At 46.1% G+C, this 13,014-nt stretch overlaps 2 protein-coding genes across 7 annotated transcripts in view; one reads left to right on the top strand and one right to left on the bottom strand.

Annotated features, from left to right (window-relative positions):
- Positions 1 to 9,544, top strand: part of DPP9 (dipeptidyl peptidase 9) — a 43,887-nt gene extending 34,343 nt beyond the window's left edge. For all 6 annotated transcript variants that reach the window (XM_078612678.1, XM_078612677.1, XM_078612679.1 and 3 more), the window contains 6 exons: positions 1,584 to 1,729; positions 2,330 to 2,476; positions 3,286 to 3,438; positions 4,170 to 4,312; positions 5,230 to 5,341; positions 8,185 to 9,544. In XM_078612678.1, the coding sequence (XP_078468804.1) occupies positions 1,584 to 1,729; positions 2,330 to 2,476; positions 3,286 to 3,438; positions 4,170 to 4,312; positions 5,230 to 5,341; positions 8,185 to 8,277 (794 nt within the window). In that variant the 3' untranslated portion in view covers positions 8,278 to 9,544. The remainder of the gene's footprint in view (positions 1 to 1,583; positions 1,730 to 2,329; positions 2,477 to 3,285; positions 3,439 to 4,169; positions 4,313 to 5,229; positions 5,342 to 8,184) is intronic.
- The window catches only part of LOC144731553 (procathepsin L-like), a 429,171-nt gene that overhangs the window by 290,692 nt on the left and 125,465 nt on the right, over positions 1 to 13,014 (bottom strand). The window lies entirely within an intron of this gene.

The following is a 13,014-nucleotide window of genomic DNA, read 5'->3' on the forward strand; positions in this document are numbered from 1 at the left end:
TCGTCACCACTGTCGCTGGCACGCTGCCATTTGAAGAAACAGTTTTCAGTGGAAGAGATTGTCCGTGGTCAGTTTAAGAGCCCTCGACTCACAATCAAGTTCTGAAGTGGTAGTAATTGTCTATGCATACATTAAACTTCTTTCGCACCGTACGTAGCCTACCGTGCTCCTCGGAGGTGCGGGGGAAGGACAACAAACTTGACACACAAAAAGCAGTTCTTAAAGAAATGGGTTGGCGTGGTCTGAATGGTGGCCCCCATAGCGTTGATATGGAGTGTCCTTGCCGAAAACATCAGTGAATCTGGCAGTTTGACAGGCCAGGCGCTCATTTGATGCGAGGGCTGAGACAGGTCCAGAGGGTTTGCTTGCTTGATAATTTTGGTTTGGAAGGCTGATGGACTGAAAACACAATTCATATCAATGCCTTGTCTGATGCTTATTATTCAGGCATATCCAGTGATCATTTTCCATCTGGAATCATTGGGGAAAAAATACTTGACTTCTTTCCTTGTTGCTTAGTTTAAAGTAAGCTCTATAAACTGTGCAATAAAAGACTGCTGCCTGACACCCATCTCTTGGCACTAAAACAGACCTCTCGACTCTTTCAAAGTGGATTTTTGTCGCCCCATCAAAAAATCATCCGTGACCAAAATTCGACACTCACGGCTGCCCGAATTCCTCATGCTTATGTCGGCTGACCCAAGCATCCTGGCGCGGCAAATTCCCCCGCCTGCCCGTTCACCCAGAAGTATCAATGGGCACACCACAGTCTGTCGGCAGGTCGCCCGCATTGGGGGTAAAGGGTGGGTACTACTACCACCTCTTCCGACACGTCTAGCCAATGTGGAGAAGAGGCCAAATCCTATTGAGGGGCTCTCCAGAGCTCCCTTTTAGTGGAGGAGAGGCCCTTCCACCAACAGTGGCGTGAGCACGATGTTGCTGGGCTGCACCTTTACTATTCATTTTTTATTCATGTTGAAGCTCATGGTCCACCCTAAACTGCATCCACCGCAAAAACCATGGCAGATGCGGATACATGATGCACAAATGGAAAATGTAAAACTCTCCACTAACGTGCGACTGTGGTCATCAAGAACAGACCATACAGCATATAACGACGCAATGCCCGATCCACAAATACAAAGGAGACATCCCAGCGATGTTTCACTCCGCTACTACTGACGCGGTTGTCTGGCTTGACCACCTGAATATCAAATTGTAGTTAGTGCTCTGCATCTTGCATCAGCCATACCACAAGAAGAAGATTCATTTTTCGATTTAAAGCTTTCGTGACTGCAGGGATTCATCTTCCCGGTTCTTTCGGTAAAGTCACGTAGAAGGGAAGTAATAAAATAATAAAAATTAAACATAATAAAACAATTCTCACGACGTTTCGGCTACAACGCAAGCAGCCGTCTTCAAGCAGCCGTCTTCTGAAGACTTGTTTTATTATGTTTTATTTTTATTATTTTATTACTTCCCTTCTACGTGACTTTACCGAAAGAACCGGGAAGAAAAAGATTCATGTTGACGTAATAACTCTGTTGCTCTCTGCCTCTCTCCCCGCGTTGTCCTCTGGGCAGGCTGCCCCCCGGAGTACAGAGCACCCGAGATATTCAGCTTCCAGGGCCGCTCTGGACATGACCTCTACGGCATGTTGTACAAGCCGCACAACCTGCAGCCTGGACACCGGCACCCCACCGTGCTTTTCGTTTACGGGGGGCCACAGGTAACTTCTGAACGAGTGTAAACGAATCGCCGCTTTGTGCCCGGGTGTCGCGGTCGGAACAATTGAATCGGAATCTTTACTTGTCCTGGAGAAATCCGATGAGCTGTGAAGCTCTTTCACAAATGTTCAGTCGAGGGCGGGTCAAAGTTCCAACAACAAACAATAAAAAAACGATAGTGCAAAGTATAGGAAAGTTGAGCAAATCGCTAAAAATATATACTTAAAGTAGATAAAGTTACACAAGTGTTTCGACATCGTAAAACGTAAGTTCAGGTTAAACACCTCATTCAGGACCCAAATGTCACACTTCCTGGCTTTTAACATTCCTCAAAGACACTGGTGGAACCATCAGAACATTGACAAGGCCGATGGTTACATCTCCTTCATTAATGTGCGACTGTGGCCATGCAACACAAACTGTTGGCCACCCACCCCCTCGTGTGCTCTGTCAGCCTTCATAGGTGCTACTCTCTAACAGCACTTGTCCCAACAGTCTGTTAAGGCTAGACGGAGGGGATCTTTGTTTTTCTGCGAGTGGCACTTTTGGCATCGCACCCCGCTTGACTCGCTGTCGTCTGTGAATCGCCGTCCCTCTTGCAGGTGCAGCTGGTGAGCAACGCGTTCAAGGGCACCAAGTTCATGCGGCTGAACACGCTGGCGTCACTGGGCTATGCCGTGGTCGTCATTGACAACCGCGGCTCGTGCCACCGCGGCCTCAGCTTTGAGGGGGCGCTGAAACACCGCATGGTGGGTGGTGGAGGCGTGTGCGGTATTTCGATGCGATACAAATATATGTATACATTTAAATTATTTTTTTTTATTGCCAATGTTCATTTAATTTATCTATCAATTTAAGGGATTGTATCGCGACCTTAGAATTCCCTAATTCTGCTTGTGATGCCGAGCAGCTGTACACCCAGGTTGCGCGTCCGAGGATGTCTAGAACAAGTTTAAAATGGTGGTAGTAATAATAATAATTGTCCCTTTCTATTCCAGTTCGTATGACTTTGTAAACATTATTTGCCTGAGCCAACTTTCGTTGCGGAAACCTCATTATTTTAAATATTTTGTGTACTGTTTTTGATTTCTTCCGGAACTCGGGTTTTTGTTTTGCTCTGATTTCTATTCGCTCCATTTTTGTCCCTTTGCTTTTATCGTTTTGCTTTTTGTAATTTTGGCAACCCAAGACACTCTTGAAAAGGACTCATTCTGGTCTCTTAATGAGTTTGCAGTATCATGCCTTAAATTATTTTCATTAATTTGCTGCTATGATAAGCCACTCGTTGAGCTGTCATTTGTGGCCAGGTCGCTTCTGAAAAAAAATCTAACAGCTCTGGGCTTTACCCGGTAAAATAAACAAATAATTATATATATATTTTTTTTTACTGATTTTCTGACCTTTCCTATACTGTGCACCCCTATTGTATTTTTGTATTGTTGTAACTTTCTGACCGGATTGCTCCGGTATAAATACATATTCTGATTTTGAAGTGAAATCTCAACCTGAGACCCGTGGTGTGGCTCCATGCGGCTGTGTCTGCCCGTTGCGTGCGCAGGGCGAGGTGGAGATCGCTGACCAGGTGGAGGGCCTCCTCTACCTGGCCGAGCGGCACTCCTTCGTGGACCTCGGTCGCGTCGCCATCCACGGCTGGTCGTACGGCGGGTACCTCTCCCTCATGGCGCTCGCCCTCCGCCCCGACATCTTCAAGGCAAGCGTAGTGGCTGGTGGCGCGAACGGTGACGACGACGATGATAACGATAATACTTGTGATGAGTTTAATATGTTGTATGTTGAACTTGTTTCGCACCGTACGTAGCCAACCGTGCTAATCGTAGGTGCTATCATGATGTCTGAAGTTTTGCTTCATGTGCTGGGAGCGGTACAACCTGAAAACACATCGCAGAGAGCTATACGGCACAGCTGCGATATCTGTACAGTAGGCCACGAGTGAACCAGTTTGAGGAGCGCAGGGGGTGTCGATGGCTTTGCTTTGACGCCGCCGGTCGCCGCTTTTGGGCAGTGACATGGCCCAGCGGTGGTGCGTTCCCCGCTTGTGTTCTACATGTTCATGGTTTTAACCCGGTCGGCTGTCCTGGCTATTACTGTGGTTGCCCATTAACCATAAACTACTGACAGTCTACTACACTGTGGCCATTATACATCTCCCCCCGATGTCGTTCTAGACTAGAGTAGGCCTTTGCGTGCCAGAATCACAGTCCAAATTTGGCAAGTTTGAAAATTTCTGTTACATTACTCTATCAGGATTACGCGTAGCAATCATCGCCCCCTGCTGGTAGATAATAACCCTGTTTCTGGGCAGGCAACTAAATCACCTTGTTTGTGCATCGGGACAGCCGCCCCTCTGGAGGCACCCCGGCATAACGGAGTGCGGCTCTGCGATAAACCAAATCGTCGGTGTCGTTCTGCCCCACGATGTAGGTGGCGATCGCGGGCGCGCCCGTCACCGTGTGGATGGCCTACGACACGGGCTACACCGAGCGCTACCTGGGCACCCCGGAGGAGAATGCGTCGGGCTATGAAACCAGTTCCATCGTGTGGCACGTCGACAAGCTCCCCAAGGAGTGAGTGACGCCCTTGGGGCCGGGCACGAGCCACGGTGGCGGTCGCTTGGTTTTAAACCTCGTCGTCATTGTCGATTATTATTTTATATACCGCACCTGCCATGCACGACATCTTGCACCAGAATTATTGTGTATTCGAGATGGTTACTCGGTAAGGAAGTGATTGCGGGCCATATATAGTGTGCAGAAATGTGTAAGAGTAGTGTGGATTGTATAGTGTAGTATATCGCGGATAGCATGTCGCATAATGTGCAGTATATATAGTGCTTACTTTGGTGTTTAGTATATAGTGTGTATAGTTTAGTGTATAGCATGTGTGTGTCTTGGTGTGTAGCATAGTGTATTTAGTAGTGTGTGTAGCATAGCGTGTGTATTTTAGTATGTATGCTATCATGATAATAAAAATCATGGAGTATTTATCGTACTTCTCCACCATGCATTACATCTCGAGGCACTAGGACAATGGGGCTTTGGAGATAATAGCTCACGAAGGGACTGACAGCAGACCAAATCAATTGCGGGGGAAAAAAATGGTGTAGACAATACACACGACATTTGAGAATAAATTAAATAGATTTAAACTGTGCTTGGAAATACTCTATTATATCCACTTAATTTGAGTGATACGGTATCGGAAGGTAACGTCCCGCGTGCCACTTATCACAGGTGTCGTTAGGATGGGATAATTTTGTAGGTGCTAAAGGACTGCATGTAATGCAGTTGGCATGTTGATTCGTGAAAAGCAATTAATCAAATTTTCAAGGGCGGCTATTGAAGATGTATTGCAAGTACATACAAGTGATATGTTGACGTTACATGTTAACCAACGGAGTGGATGGACATGTACAAGCAACAACCCTAATGGGGGCCTCTGGGTTGTAGTGAAAACGCGTGTGCGTGTGTGTCCCCTGCAATAGGCCCAATCGTCTGCTGATCCTGCACGGCTTTCTCGACGAGAATGTCCACTTCTTCCACACCAACATGCTGGTGTCTCAGCTCGTGCGAGTGGGCAAGCCTTACCAGCTGCAGGTACACTCGCCCACAACAACAAAGATGATCTCAACTGGTCCTGGGCCTCCCCTAGGTCGACTCGGCCTCAAATGTGTACTTGGTGCCTCAACAGTGTGTTAAGACTATATGGGGGAGGGTCTTTCTATTTGTGGGGAGTGGTGGCGCAGTGAGGAGCACGATTTTTCTAAATCCAGGTTACAATGGGTTAATTTCCCAGCTTAGACAACAAGGTAGCTAGTGGTGTCCGAACCTGTCCTGGACTTCCACTAGGTCAACTTAGCCTTTAATCGAGTACCTGCTGAAGCGTACAAACATCAACACTGGGGAGACGAAGGCGGCCGTGCGTGGTGCCGGTCCACACGGTTCTTAGCAGCTCCTCGCTAATATTTTGCCGACAGTCCGCCATGAAGCTAAATGGGGGGTTGGGGGGGGGTATTCGTTTTTCTTTGTCTCGAAGACTTGCGCCTTCACGCTGACGCCCGCTCGCGTGCACGCCATGAGCTGAATACAAATTTGTTTAGCAAAACGGGAATTGGGGAGGGGGGGGGCGGGGTGGGCAGCTTCGGTATATAAAAAAAAACCTTGCATAACATAATTGACCTGTTGGTGAGGTGTAGCAAGAGTCGCAGCGGAGCGTCTGATGGGCCCCCGAATGTAATTTGAGTTAGCGGGGAAATGAGTTGTCATTGATTGACCTGGTTGGAGAACGTTCCAAGTGCGCGAGTGTGCGGCTGCACTGCATTATAATTTGTTCCGGGGCTTTCGGCCCTCCTGTGGACACAGTGGCACTGTCACAGCTGTGAATGCTGGGCAGGCACTGCCGTCTTGAGAGCTAAAGGCAGAACTGCAGTGGCTCACTCATTGCTCTTGTAGCCCATGAGCCACCTGGCGTGGCACAAATTTAACCAGCATCTGCTCATTGTGTTTTGTATAATTTGTATTTAGTATATTCTGTTAATTCTTGACCTAAAGCTTTCGTGGCTGCAGGAAGTTATCTTCTTTGGGTCTTTCGGTAAAGCCACGTTTGTAGAAAAAATAATAAAATCAAAATCACGACGTTTCGATTGAAACATTGTGATTTTGATTTGAAACGTCGTGATTTAGATTTTCGATCGAAACGTCATGATTTTTATTTCATTATTTTTTCTATCTACGTGGCTTTACCGAAGACACAAAGAAGATATTCTGTTAATGTTTCATATTCTCTAGATGATGTTTCCTGTAGATCAAATTTTTTTTTGCTAATGGCGATTTTCTCCCATCAAAAGTATAGTGTATGGCAATACCCTTCTTTAACAGCCTTTTTCTTATGATAAAAAAAAATCTAACACGTGCGACCTTTATCATACGTTTTTGTTGTCTCGAGAAAATGTTTGAAAACAATTGTTCGTTTTTGCCACCCTGGGTTCTACCGGTCGGCCATTTTGGGCCGATGGCTTAAACCCTGCCTATGAGGCAAACAGAAGTACATTAATCAGCGAATTGCAAAGCCAAGTCCAGTCCACGTGTCTCCATACTCAATATGAAAGTGATTCTCTCTTGCAAACTCGGAGCCAGTGGTGGAGCTTCCACATTCCTCCGGTGGGAACAAGCCTCACCACAGTAATCTTTGGTCAACTCCATCAAGGTGTTGTTAATTTTATTGACCAAAGGGGAATGATTATTACTTGAGCCAATCCTTGGTCTGAATTTGAAAATGCAGTCATTATTATGAGCAATTTCCCCAAAAGTAATGCCATTTGTTTTTTTATTTTGCTTGTCAACCTTTCATAAATTCTTCGTTGCGAGATGAAAGATGCCCTCCTCCAGCATGACAATGTCAGAACATGCCCAAGACCATCAGATGCAATTGCAGTTTGGGTTTACTATGTTGCTGCATCTGCTATGCAGCCCAGATGGCGAGATGTTAACTCCCTCTCCCGGTATACAGGAGGTTGTGGTTTCGATCCGGACCCTGATGCCTGTATATTTAGATCTTTCTCCATGTCCTCCGGTTTTTCCCTCCATGTTTAGAAACATGCGCTTAGAACATTTAGCTGCTAGAAATGTGCACATGATAAACCACTTCGTTGAGCTATCATTTGTGGCCAGGTCGCTCAGTGGGCCTTGCCTGGTAAATAAATGATAGTTTTTTCGATCTGGCACCGTTACCTTTTCATCTACTCAGCCCTTTGAGGGATGTGGCCTTATGCGGGCAGCATTTTGGATAATTACCATTGTACAAGATCATTTTCATAAGTGGTTACATGAAACTGATGATTGCATGAATCCTTTTACTGTGATGGATTGCTGGCGCTGGTTCAGCGTGAGCGCAAGAGCCTTGAAAAGGATGGAGATAATGTTGAAAAAGAACCCAATGTTCATGACATTTCCATGAATTACTTTCAAAAATGTTGCATCAGCTCAATGCTGAGGAAAGGAGGCATTTAAGAGGTTAGTTGATCAGCAGGTCATGTGTGGTGGTGTTTAAGCTTGGGAACTTGTATGTATGTTGAACTTCTTTCGCGCACCGCACATAGCCAACCATGCTAATCGGAGGCGCGGGGGAAGGACGACAAATACAGAAAGCGGTTCTAAAGAATTGAGTTTTCAATCTAGATTGAAAAGTGCATATCTTCAGCGGCTTCCTAATATCGAATCTTCCACCGCCTTCCGAGACATCTGGCCAGTGTGGGAGATTAGTCAAAATGCCCTATAGACGGGCGTTATTGGGTGCTCTGTAAAGGAAGCCGTGAGTGAGGATTGTGCAAGCCTTAGCTTTGCCGCCTTATTCGGTGGTTATCCCTCGTATCTCCTTGCTTGACAAATAAAAACATATTGACCGTTGTGTTTGTGCATTCCTCCGCCTGTCTCTCTGCCAGATTTACCCGAACGAGAGGCACAGCATTCGCTGTGCCGAGTCTGGTGAGCACTACGAGATCATGCTGCTCCACTTTCTGCAGGAGCACCTCTGAGCTGGCCCCTTCTCAATGCAACGTTCCCACTGGTTCCCAGCACAGCCGCTCATCAGCCCCTCACCCTTCCCCCTCTGTCGTCCTTACCCACACCACGCCCACTCAACTACCCTTCGCTTCACCTCCAACCCAGCTCAGCCCGGCACCAGCGTCCCGGCCACCTGACCTTGCCCACGGAAATCGCAACTGCATTTCCCGTGAGCCATAACCGCTGCTTTTCTTCTCTCGACGTTTGTTGTCATTTTTAAAGGTCCGCATTTGGTCTTGAGGATTTGAAACTTGTGTCCATAACTTGGGCATGCGGTGAAATCTCAGAGGGAGAGATGCTCTGCAAACATAGACTGTGCCGCGAAGACTTGACACGATATAATGTGCCACTGCGCCATGTGGAATTTGTGTTTTTGCCACATTTTATTGGGTACATTTTTTGTGGCTTCTGTTGCATCCTTTCTATCTGTCCTCTCCCTCTCATTAATTTTCTCACCGCTATCCGTCCAAACCATTTTGTGAACAAGAATGCGGCATTTGACGGATTATTTTGTTCATGGAGCACAAAACGCAGTTACCGCTAGGCTTTTATTTTAACCACGTGTTTTTGTCATTTCCTTTCCCGATACTTGTACAGCGAGAACCCATGAGCTTGCACAGAGTGATCTCCGCTTGTTTTTCATATTCGTAACATCCTGTTGTACTCTTCGTTATTTTCATGTAATTTTTTTTTCAGCGTACTTTTAATTTTACGGAAGACTGTACATTTTGGAAATTAAAAAAGTGCCTGTGAAGCAGACTGCAGTGCAAATCTGGGATGGGGGTGGTGGTTTGTATTTCCCGCCTCCGCCGAAAGCCACAATATAAGCGATGACAACGTTGATCGAGATGTTTGGCGACCAGCCGTTGCTCAAGTCGAACATAACGCATGTTGAGCCTGTATTTTGCACTAGTTGACCAAAGACATTGGAGCTTGTTGTCATCCCCATGTTTATTTAGTCTTAACGGAGCATCGTGTGTAACGTTTTAACAAAGTCTGGTGAGGAAATCTGGAAGAAAAAAAAGAGTAAACCGAACGCTCTCAAGGTTCTCGTCCGTCGGCGAGATGCGATTTTGATTTTTTTCCGAGGTCGGGAATCGATTGTAACCTCTCGGCAACAGTTTGATCCCTCGCGCGCAGTGGGGGGGAAGTCTTGCCTGTGTGTGTTCTGTACATTACCGCGCTGTGTATAAATAATTTTTAATTCAATTAAATAAAGGTCTGAAGAGGATTTATCAATCGTTGTTTTGTTGTTTGTGTTGCGACGGCGTTGGCGTCTGCCTGATTACGCAGGGCTCGCCGAAACGTCAGTCCTTGCAACCCACCAGTGCACCTTTCCACATTTTATAATAATTTCCATTCAAATATAAATTGTCGTTGCATAATGTGTGCGTACCTGATTTATTGGGAATCACATCCCACGTGAGTGATATCCGAATGTGAATTCATATTCTCTACGTTTCTAGACACCATCGCTTTGTACTGGTGCTCTCTACGTCTCACAACTTTGTATTTCGTCAAAGAATATTGATAGATGTGATAAATGGGTTGTGAGAACATGCATTTTGGAAGCTGTTATAGCAAACTGCACATACTTCTCGTTGACTTTACAAAACGAGCAGATTGTTTTAGTCGCCAGTTGTATTACAATTGTGCTTGTTTCAAAATCATTTAAATTTGCTGCAGAAAGTCTTCGCCTATGCGCACCGTATGTAGCCAACTGATTAGCATGGTTGGCTACGTATGGTACGAAAGAAGTTCTACATACACACACCCTGCCATTGCGTGCCTCTGCCAGGTCCCTCTGTTGTTGCAGTGTTAACACCAGACCTTTGAGGTCCTCCCTGGCAAAACCATCATCACCATCTGGCTTTAGGTCATCCTCTTGGTCTCGGACCTGTGGATGCCACTTCACTACCTATCTCGGCGGTCTGCCCTCCATCCAGCACACACGTCCCCCACCAATTGAAACATGTTTTTCATTATTATAATTCTTTATTGTGACACTTCAAGCATCCTCAACGTGATCTTGGATTCACTCAAAGCCCAGATGCTTCCTTTCCAAAAGTCTTTGTTTGGAGTCCATATCTCTGACCCGTGCAGTGACATCGGCATTACTCCATTCTTAAACACCAAGCTGACGAGTCTGCTACTTAAAAAGAAGTGTTTATTGTAATGCATCAAACATCCTACGCGGATAATTCATTATGTCTCAAACTCCTTTGCACAATCCCCTGTATTACACAACGTAGCAGCTGTGTACAATACTATTGCAAGAACATTAATATTACATGTCCATACTATAATCTGAAGCATGTACTGAATTAGTCGATGTAAATTTGTGTAAATCCATACAGCGTGTTTTCCAGCCACTGCTGAATGAGGAGAGGACCTGCCCATTCCTTGGCAACCTTTGACGGCTATTTGACCATACTTCACCACGCTGGTCAATGCGTCTTGGTGATGGTGGGTCAAGTGCTGCGCTGCTCCCCACTGCCCACAACGCCCACCACGTGTCCTTTGTGTACGCTGGTCACCCATCCAAGGACTGTCCAGGCGCAACGCTGCTTAACTTTCAAGGTCTTCCTGGGGTTGTATGTATTCCGTGTCATTTGGTAAGAGGCCTGATTTAATGTCTCATTCTGAAAACATTTTGAGCATAGCCACTCGGTCTGGAAACGTGTCAATACTCAACCGCGGCACTTGCAATAGCCAAGTAAACAAAAACAAAATCTGACTGACCCGTTCTGCTCATTTTCAACAGCAACATGATTTTTTTTAAGTCAAAGCCCCATTGTAAAATAACACCCTATCACTTCCAGACGTTTGCACCCAGAATTCATGTTCAGTATACAGTATTCGTTTACTCGGCGGTTTTAGTTTTTTTTTGCTTTGTTCCACCCAGTAATTGGTACCAGAGTTGATTAATTCCACGAGAAACCCAACGCTGCAGTTTCCAGATGAGTGCGTTTCGAATGTTTGAGTGTTGCAATAGAACTCATCGGGAAAAACAACTTCAACGTGCGGCAATTTGGGCGTTCTGTGAGTGCCTCCCGCTGTAGCAAATGTCTCCGCTTGACACAACACGCAGCACCTTGATATGTGCAGGTTGCATCTTGTTATCGGTGGGCCATGGTTTGTCCACTGTTGGATGAATACCTGCCCACATTGTCGAAAATTCTCACGGTCCTGCAAATGCCTCAACTCGCCAATATGAAATTGACGAAAACAAAGACTTAGAGGCTGTCCAAGAGGAACAGCATGCGCCTCAAAAAGAGGGCGATCCTGGGAAAACCCTATGGCAGGTGGCAACCGTGCCACGAGGGTTACTTGAGCATGTTTGACCGCACTGGTCAATGTGGGTTTGGTGAATGTGGCGGTGGGGGGGGGCATCGATGTTGGACAACCACTGCCAAAATTGCACTGTGGATTTCATTATCTCTTGCTTTTGCATGGCGTTTGAACAAACACGCAGCAGGCCACAGTCGTATTTCCCGTCCACTGTCCTCAGTCGGGTGGATTTCACAACAGCAGCAAGTCCACGATTCCAGATCAGCGTCGATTTTGTGATGGGACATGTGGCTTGATGACATCGCGGTTTCGAGATGTTAACTCCCTCTCGTGGTCTAGAGGAGGTCGTGGGTTCGATCCCAACCCTGATTACTGTATATAGTTTGCATGTTCTCCCTGTGGTTGCGTGGATTTTTCTCCGGGTCCTCTGGTTTTCCCCTCCACATTTAGAAACATGCGTTTAGAGCATTTCTGCTATAACTTTCCACGTCATAAGCCACTTCGTTGAGGTATCATTTGTGGCCAGGTTGTTTCTTTTGTAGGGGTGTCAGGGGAAGGATTCCCACCAATAGGAGGGTTAGTGGGAGGGGTGATCGAGTAGATATAAGGGGAGAACGGGCGGGAAGAGGAGGCCTTTGGCGGGAACGAGATTGGGACGGCTGGGGACAGGTGTGGATGGGAGAAAAGGATTAAAAGACGAAACCCCTGCAATCTTGTGTCGGCTCTCCTTTACACTTTAAAAAGCTACATAGCTCATATTTGTGGATCGGTGCGTTGCGTCGTTATTTGTTGTACGGCCTGTTCTGGATGAGCACACACTGAATCCACAAGACCATATATGGGCACATTTCTGATCGGTGATTTCCTCGGATGTCCGATTTTATGGAATTACAGCACCCGTCCCAGTGGCATAGGTAAGCACATTATCAGCTCAGCCGGTGCGGCAAACGGTCAGGTGGGGCCCCAAGATGTAATTTGCGGAAGCCAAACGTTCCTGATCTAAAAACTCGATTCGAAGCTTTCGTGACTGCAGAAATTACTCTTTGGTTCTTTCGGTAAAGTCACGTAGAAAGATAATTAATTAAATAGTAGAATACGACCTTTCGATTGCAACACAAGCAACCATCATCATGTAAGGATGAATGAGAAAACAAACATATCTTCTTGGTTCTTTCGGTAAAGTCACGTAGAAGGGAAATAATAAAAATCAAATAAAAGTGTTGTATTTTTATTATTTTATTATTTCCCTTCTACGTGACTTTCAATCGAAAAACAAACATAGTAAACTTAAAAATATAATGCAATACAACACAGAGAGTCGGCTAACACAAGTCAACACCAGTGACGTGCGGTGAGGTCAATGGCTGGGGAGGCAATGGCTCGTGTCAGAGCCAGATTCACACACTGAGGGGGGGGGG

This window comes from Lampetra planeri, chromosome 39 (genome assembly GCF_965212315.1).
Source record: "Lampetra planeri chromosome 39, kcLamPlan1.2.h2, whole genome shotgun sequence".
In the NCBI taxonomy this organism is placed as follows: Eukaryota; Metazoa; Chordata; class Hyperoartia; order Petromyzontiformes; family Petromyzontidae; genus Lampetra; species Lampetra planeri.